General features: G+C 47.8%; 1 protein-coding gene across 1 annotated transcript in view; it reads right to left on the bottom strand.

Annotated features, from left to right (window-relative positions):
- LOC105551489 (chromosome unknown open reading frame, human C16orf70) overlaps positions 1-6,925 on the bottom strand; it is a 48,803-nt gene extending 41,878 nt beyond the window's left edge. The window contains exon 1 of the mRNA XM_011996741.1: positions 6,678-6,925. Coding sequence (XP_011852131.1) covers positions 6,678-6,741 — 64 coding nt within the window. The 5' untranslated portion in view covers positions 6,742-6,925. The remainder of the gene's footprint in view (positions 1-6,677) is intronic.
- Between the last annotated feature and the right edge of the window lie 2,082 nt (positions 6,926-9,007).

Below are 9,007 nucleotides of genomic sequence, written 5' to 3'. Positions count from 1 at the left end.
GGGCATGGTGGTGCATGCCTGTAGTCCCAGCTACTCGGGAAGCTGAATCAGGAGAATTGCTTAAATCTGGCAGGCAGAGGTTGCAGTGAGCTGAGATCCCACCACTGCACTCCAACCTTGGTGACAGAGTGAGACTCCATCTCAAAAACAAAACAAAACAAAAAAAAAATTGTTTCCAGAGTCCATTATAATTTAAACAAGTAGAAACACACATAGAGACAGGTCCTGGACAATCAAAAAACAAAGACTAATAGTTAAATGAATTCGAAAACAGTGTGTCTGCTGTTCACCACTCTCTGGATGCCTTGTACCCTGCTCAGAGCTAACCACCCAGTGACTGGTTTTGTTTTGTTTTGTTTTGAGACAGAATCTCACTCTGTCACCCAGGCTGGAGTGCAGTGGTACAATCTTGGCTCACTGAAACCTCTGTCTCCTAGGCTCAAGAGATCCTCCCACCTCAGTCTCCCAAGTAGCTGGGCCTACAGGCATGTGCCACCACAACTGGCTAATTTTCAAATTTTTGGTAGGGAAGAGGTCTCACTGTGTTGTCCAGACTGGTCTTGAACTCTTGGGCTCATGTAATCCTCCCACCTCCGCTTTCTAAAGTGCTAGAATTACAGGTGTGAGCCACCACACCTGGCCAATCCAGTGACTGTTGAATAAATATTTACTGAGTGGGAATGATGGATTGTAGGATGGGTGACAAGAGAAAGGAAGGAAAAAGGACCATGGCTTCATCCGATGGCAGCCAGTTCACATTTAAATCAGTTGGCCTCCAGGTCAAAGAGATGAGATGTGCAAAAAAGAGCTTACAAATGAAAAATTAATTAGAAGGTAAAAAGCTCATGGCTCATCTCATTTAAACAAACAATCTGATTCTGCCCTCATCTGAGAGGCCATTCTTCATTTGAAGAAAGTTGAAGGCAATCATCGCAAGGCTGACTTATAATCTTTAAAAAAGTACTTTTCAGCCTTTCATAGCATAAAACCTGGCACATAGTAGGGACTCAATAAATGTTTGAGAATATGAACAAGCTGGATGCATCCCTCACCTTTGCCATTCCTAAATGGAGGAACATCTATGCTGTCGATCCCAGGAGGAATGGACAAACATCCATGTGCAGAAGACAGACAAGCTCAGTCAGTTAGATGTCAAGAAAGAGGAAGGCTGCATGGTTTCTCTGATCCACATGGCCAGTCTCTTTCTTTTTCTTTTTTCCAAAGAGACGGGGTCTTGCTATGCCACCAAGGCTGGTCTCAAACTCCTGAGCTCAAGCTATCCTCCCGTCTCGGCCTCTCAAAATGCTGGGATTATAGACCTGAGCCACCGCTCCCAGCCCATGCCAGTTTCTTGAGGGAGGATTCCACTTACCACATCAAAGGATGTCTCAGCATCTTAGGATCCTGAGTCACCCAAGAAGAAACTCACCCAGAGCAGATGAAGCAGCCATGATGACTGGTCATCACACAGCTACTGGTAAAGGAGGGCTACGAAAGATCTCTAAAGGGAACTAACTATATGAATGGCAAAGAAACAGGGGCGCTATCCCAGCTCTAACAGAATGGTCAGCCTTCTAAACCACACAAATCTTTGTCTCACAGATCTCATCACTTGCCTGCTTATAACCTCTCAATGGAAGGGCTTCCCATTGCAGGCGGATAAAACCCAAACAACATGTCATCACCAAAGGCCCTGAATATTCTGGATCTTAGCCATCTACATCTTCTTTTCACCGTTCACCCTTTGTTACTTGCATACATCAAGCTCTTTCGCACCTCAGGCCTTTGAATTAGCTCTTGTTGCTGCTGGAATCTGGAATGTTCTACCCAAAGCTGGCTCTTGTTTGCACTTTAGGTCTTGGTCACACCTCACTTCCCTAACCGCCTTATTCAATGAAGTCTCTCATACCATTTATTTGTTAGTCTCCCTTATATCCTCACAGAGGTAGGACCTTGTCTGTCTTGTTCACCTCAATACCTCCCAGCACCCAATCACTGTGCCAGGCACAACTGTCGGTGGTCATGCACATCTGTGAAACAAAGCAATTAGGTGAACACTTAGGTCCTATACCATGAATCCTGTTGACCACCCTCCTTCTCTGGAACTCCTATTGTCTCTCCACCAATACTACTCTCCTCTAACTTTTCCAAGTCTCTCCAATGGGCTATGTTTCTTCTGCTCATCCCTGGTTCAACTAACCACCCAGTTTCTGACTCATATCTCCATCTATTTTCTATATACATCTAAAGGCAAATAAACGTCAACAGATTAAAAGTGATCTTTTCATCTTCTCTGTATTCTAGGTCTCAATATGTATGTCCAACATCTAACAGAGTTTCTCAAGTCAAAAACCTCTAGATTTCTCCTCCTTCCCCACCTTGCCAAATCCAGTTCTTCCTAAACCAATGCCCACAATACACTTCACTAATACATATCCTCTTTTCCACAGATTTGCACAGATTCCAGCACAAAGTATCCTTGATAGTATCCCAGGCAGCTAAAACCAAACAGAATTGGGACTATGGGAAATCCATTTTCTTCTTCTACCAGTACATCATGCTCTAATTATAATACCAAATTGCTTATAGTTCCCTGCACACATCATTTATCTTTTCTCCTGTGTTTTTCTTTTCCTCTTTCACTTGACTAGAAGATTTCTAGCTCCTGTTGGTTGGCAGGAAGCCTTCTCTGAACTCCTAAGTCAGGTTAAGTCCCTTCTTCCCCTCCACAGTACCCTATACATCTTCTACTTGATTATAATAAAATGAACTATTTCTATAATCCTTCTCTATCACTAGACTAAGTTCTTCAGGGAATAAGATCATTTTTTTAAAAATTTTTATTTATTTTTTATTTAAATAGAGACAGGGTCTCACTATGTTACCCAGGCTGGTCTCAAACTCTTGGCTCAAGTGATTGCCCCACCTCAGCCTCCTAAAGTGCTGGGATTACAAGCATGAGTCACTGTGCACTGTTGATTACTTAATTTTCAATGTTTGTAAGCAATTCACAGAGGTAGATGATGCCTTCAACACATTGAGCCTTCAGTCTCTGTGGAACAAGGTAATCTCGGAGAAGGTATTTTCTCCACTGACCCTTTAAATCTACCTTTTTTAGTCCCTTTCAAGACTAATTTCAAAAACAAATTCAGAGACTTGCCTCTGCATCAATACATTCTGCAACTCTCATCGAAAACTTTTCAGGGCTCAGCACAAACGCTCACGCCTATAATCCCAGCACTTTGGGAGGCCGAGGCGGGAGGATCACTTGAGGTCAGGAGTTCGAGACCAGCCTGGTAAACACTGTGAAACTCCATCTCTACTAAAAGTAAAAAATTAGCTAGTGGCACACATCTATAATTGCAAGAGGTAGAGGCTGCAGTGAGCCGAGATCGCGCCACTGCACTCCGCCTGGGCGACAGAGTAAGACTTTGTCTCAAAAAAAAAAAAAAAAAGAAAAAAAACCCATTTCAAATCTGCACTGCCTTTACTCCACCGCTGGTCAAACCATCAGTGACATTCACATTCACAGAGATTCTGCTTGGCCCAGGTTTTCCTGTCCCTGTGTTGCTAGCATTTCCCTAATCATCCAACATTATACCACCAGGAAGGCAGCCAAGGAGCTGCCAGGATGCAGCTTCCCATTGTGATGCCAGGCAGATAATTGCATCTGCAATTGCACAGATTCCAATAAGAAACCTGGTGACAAAGTTGAGTCCACTCTCAAAAGGACAGAGCCGTTGGAAGCAGGAAATGCCTGTTTGCCAACTTTTATTTATCATCTCTCTCTCTGAACCTGTCCCTCACCTGGCAAAAAGAGATAACAATACCTCTTACAAGCTTGTGGTGGCAAGAGGTAAGTTCTTCGTGGTTCACTAGCCTAGGCATGTAATTCTAAAACAGATTCCCTTCTGAGACCAATCCCTACCTAACAGCCCCAAATGTAGTTTGGATGTGTTCAGGGGTGGGGAGGAGGTTGAAAGAGGTGGAAAATGACTTTCCTGATTGAAAGGGGTGGAAAATGACTGATAAAGTTAAATGACCACCATCTCTCAGGCAGACACCATGTAAAAATGAATTTTAAGACCCACGGGAATCATGAAGGCTCTGGGTCAGTCTATGAGCTTTCCCCTAAAATTCAATTCTGGACCTAATATACAGAAATGCCCTTCTCACTGTTTTTGGTTGCTATTTAGACAGTTTGAAAGAACTGTGTAAATCCTTGATTCCTGGGAAACTACCAGAGCTAGGTGTCAGGGTTAGGGTGTCAAAACAACAGCTCCGAGAGAAGCCTTGCTCTCTCACTCAGTTTTCTGGAAATCCTGATCTCAATTAATATCCTAGTTAACTTTTTTTTTTTTTTTTTTTTGGTCTCTTTGAGACAGGGTCCCCCTCTGTCACCCAGGATCATGCCCAGTGGTGTGATCATGACCCATGGCAGCCTTGACCTCCCAGCCTCAAGTGATCCTTCTATCTCAGCCTCCCGAGTAGTTGAGACTACAGGCCTGACTAACCTAATTTTTTTTTTTTTTTTTTTGTAGAAACAAGGTCTCACCATGTTGCCTAGGCTGGTCTTGAACTCCTGGTTTCAAGCCATCCTCCTGTCTCAGCTTCCCAAAGTGCTGGGATTACAGCCATGAGTTACTGCACCCAGTCCCTAGCCACTACTTTTGACCAAGGGACTCTGAATGCTTGTACCACCAAGAGATCCACAACCTAGTCACACTATCAAGCACAGTTTGAAGCTATGGCTGTGGTTTTTACCCAGCCCTGGGAGGATCTTGCTTGGGTAGAAGCTGTCAAGGAGAGGGGAGGAAAGGAGTTAACTAAAAGCCAAACAGCATTAGCATGGTGTCACTAGCCTCCCAACTAAGCTGTTAGTGCTTCACAAAAGAATGAAGCATTTCGTACCAGCTAATATTTTGGAAAGAACTCTGCAGGAGTGGTGTAAGTTATGAAAGAATTTGACCAAGACCCCTAAATTAAACCGGCTTTTATGGTTGGGCACGGTGGCTGACACCTGTAATCCTAGCACTTTGGGAGGCCAAGGCAGATCACTTGAGGTCAGGAGTTCAAGACCAGCCTAGCCAACATGGTGAAACCTGGTCTCCACTAAAAATACAAAAATTAGCCAGGCATGGTGGCAGATACCTGTAATCCCAGCTACTAGTCAGGAGGCTGAGGCAGGAGAATTGCTTGAACCTGGGAGGCAGAGGTTGCATTGAGCTGATATTGTGCCACTGCACTCCAACCTGGGCAACAGAGTGAGACTGTCTTAAAACAGAACACCAACAACAAAAACTGGCTCTTACAACACACAGGATGTATGTAGCCACTAAGTATCAGCAGGGCCCTACCAGCAATCTGTACCACCTGGTTTCTCCAATACACTGTCTCCACAGAATTAAGTCTTCCAGAGTCAAGGATAATATATAATCCAATGAAGCAGCTGATTTAGTCCAGTAGCTCACATTAGAGTGATTAAAGTTCAGGCCTGCATAAACAAACAGCACCAACACCTACCCCCACCCCCTTTTCTTAGTGCTGGAACATCAAAGTAAACACACAGGGGTTACTGAATACAAACATCCTTGTACACATAAAAGCAGTGATGTTGGGAATGGAGAGGGTGAAGGGAGAAAGCTGGGCCAGCAAACCCCAAACGACCAAACTGCATCTTTTAGAAACTAAATGTTACATCCCCCTAACTCCTATTTCATCCAACCTTCACCTGTCACAACTGAGGTCTGGGTTTAGGACTACAGCATCCGATACAGACTACATTTCAAAAGAGAGGGAAGCGGGGCCGGGTGCAGTGGTACACGCTTGTAATCCCAGCATTTTGGGAGGCCGAGGTGGCCGGATCACGAGGTCAGGAATTCGAAACCAGCCAGCCTGGTCAACATGGTGAAACCTCGTCTCTACTAAAAATACAAAAATTAGCCGGGTGTGGCGGCGCGTGCCTGCAATCCTAGCTACTGGGGAGGCTGAGGCAGGAGAATCGCTTGAACCCACGAGGCGTTAAGTTGCAGTGAGGCAACATCGCGCCACTGCACTCCAGCCTGGGCGACAGAGCCAGATTTCGTCTCAAAAAAAAAAAAAGAGAGGGAAGCAAGTCAGCTGTTCCTTTAACACACACAAACTCAACTCCCTTGACCAGAGCCCCAACATCTGATCATGGGTTCCAAACCTAGGTTTCCCAACCAAAAAAGGGGAAGGAAGCCACAGCCCAGAAAAGCAGTGGGAGACAGACCACAGGCCACAGTGGTGATCAGAGGGATCAGCCACTTCTCAGCCATTATTTAGTCTGTAAAATGGAAATGGGAATAACAATAGTACCTATCCTCAGGCGCCGGCGAAGGGTACTAGAGAGAATTACGTTCAAAAAGAGCAGGGCCGGACATTAGGCATTTGGGGAGAGCCAGCTATTATTGTCTTTACTACTACTGTCCCACCGTCCCAGAAGAGAACCTGCTGAGACCCGAGATGAGCAACTGACAGGCAAATCGGGCCACTTGGAGCGGGTGTCTAGTGCCTGGAGCTCGGACAGCCGAGAGGACGAAAGAGGTGAGGAGCTGCGGGCGCAGGGGCGTGAGAGACTGAGAACAGAGGTGGGAAGAGCCCAGAAGAAAACAAGGATCAGCGAATGGGGTCCTGACAGAGGACCCCAAACTCACCCAGCGTGAATTCCCATTGCTCGTTCCCCAGAGAGCGTTCGGGCACCACCTCCAAGTCCAGCATTGGTTCGGCTCGCCTGGCCCGGGCGGCCTCCGTGCAGCAGCGCAGACTGGACCCGAGCTGAGGAGACAAAGCAGCGGCTGACAGGCCGCCCCCGCCGGCCCGCCGCAGCCCCACTTTCCACCTCCTCCCCCGCGGCAGGGGCGGCGGCACCGGCCCAACACCACACCTCACCTCACTTCACTTCACCTGCAGCACAAACGACGGTGGGGGCTACGGCGGCGGCGGGAGCGACTGCAGTAAAAGTGGCGTGCCGGGCCGTAAAGCGCGGGGAGGGCCGGCGAAGGCGGGAGTGCCAGCGCGGGGGAGGAGCCTGAGGCGGAGCCGCGCACGCGCAAACTCCGGGTTCCACCGCGGTTGCTGAGGAGGCTGAGCCGGGCAGGGCTGTAACGTCGGCAACCATCGGGGCTCTAGGAGCGAGGAGTCCGGTACTTCGTGAGCCCCTATATCCGTGCACCACAGCACACACACGTCACATATCTACACAAAGAACGGTTCACCACACAACACACACGTCACCCGTCTGCAGTCAACACACACATCCGACTCACATTGACTGGTCGCAGAAGGCAAGTACAGAGGGCACGCTGAGGCCCAGCTGGAGGGAGGACGCGGAGTCCCTAAGCCTTACGGCCCCCACCGTCTCCGCTGGGGCTGGAGGTGACGCTGGCCGCAGCAGCTTTTAGTTGTTCAGGAATGACGTCCCCACCCGGTCGCCCCTGGGGCAGGAGTCGAACCGAGTGAGGACTGTGGGCGTTAAGGGTTGGAATTGGTTAGGGGAGAGGACTCGGTAGAAGGGGAAGGGGCCGGGCCAGGCCTCCCTGCTGACCACATCCAAATGTGCGCAGTCCCCCGGGACCAGGATCCGAAGCCGCCCGCAGCAGCGTGGACCACAGCTGTGGGGTCCTGACCAACCCCTATGGCACTTTCTGTGCCACAGTTTTCCTAATCTGCAAGGGAAAGGAAGGTTCCTCTAGCACGTTCAGCCTGAGGTTTTGGCCCGTGCCCCAGGACACCCTGAAACTAAAGGACAACCGAGGCCTCTGCTGATGCCAAGCCTTCACGGAGGCAGTTTCTGGGTTCTCACAACCAACCTGAGACGCGAGATTATACCGACTTTATGCAGGCGAATACATGAGGCCCAGAGAGGGTTAAAGACCCAAGGCTCCTTGGTTCTAGGCGGCAGAACCCAAGTCCTTTCCATTACATTGCCCCGGAAGGTTTTCAGCAGGGGAGAGTGGCATACTAAATTCTCAAACTGGCTTGATACTAGTTTATCTTGGGAGGCTCTATCAAAATTTGAAATCGCTGTTTGATAAACTACATAGAGAAGGTTGTCCACTGCAGCACTGTATGCCAAAACAACAGAACTGGGTCACTGAGATGTCCAGTAGGAAAGTGGATAAATAAACCCTGAGATATATAATTAGACATGTTTTTAAAGGTGAATGCTGAGAACAGTGCTCACAGCTGTAATCCCAGCACTTTGGGAGAATGAGGTGGGAGGATCGGTTGAGCCCAGGAGTTGAGACCACCTGGGTAACATAGCAAGACCCAGTCTCTATTAAAAAAAAAAAAATTAGCTGGTGTGGTGGCAGTAGGTTGAGCCTGTAGTCCTAGCTACTCAGGAGGCTGAGAGGTGGGAGCATAGCTTGAGGATGGCTGCAGTGAGCTGTGATTATTGAGCCCTGGGGCTTCAGCCTGGATGACAGAGCGAGATCCTGTCTCTAAATAAATAAATAAATAATAAAAAGTGAAGTAGGTCTCTGTTGATGTGGAAGGAATTCCAAGAGAAAAAAGTCAGATGCGGAAGTATGCATACTATGACCCACCCCCCCCGCCGCTTTTTTTCTGTAAAAACAAAAATAAACATTTGCTGTACCAAAAAGGAAGAACATTTCTGGAAAAATAAAACATTGTCAATCATACCTAATAGAGTGGCAGAGGACAGGAATCAGGGGGTCATTATTCCTTACCATGACAAGCATTAAAGATATGTTTAGAAAAAGCCTAGTTGAGGCCGGGCGCAGTGGCTCACACTTGTAATCCCAGCACTTTGGGAGGCCAAGGCGGGCGGATCACGAGGTCAGGAGATCAAGACTATCCTGTCTAACACGGTGAAACCCGTCTCTACTAAAAACACAAAAACAAAATTAGCCGGGCGTGGTGGCGGCACCTGTAGTCCCAGCTACTCGGGAGGCTGAGGCAGGAGAATGGCGTGAACCCGGGAGGCGGAGCTTGCAATGAGCCGAGATCTCGCCACTGTAGT

This window comes from Mandrillus leucophaeus, unplaced genomic scaffold (genome assembly GCF_000951045.1).
Source record: "Mandrillus leucophaeus isolate KB7577 unplaced genomic scaffold, Mleu.le_1.0 Scaffold522, whole genome shotgun sequence".
Lineage (NCBI taxonomy): Eukaryota > Metazoa > Chordata > Mammalia > Primates > Cercopithecidae > Mandrillus > Mandrillus leucophaeus.
Note: the sequence above shows the minus strand (reverse complement) of the source record. Positions and strands in the feature narration are given on the sequence as shown.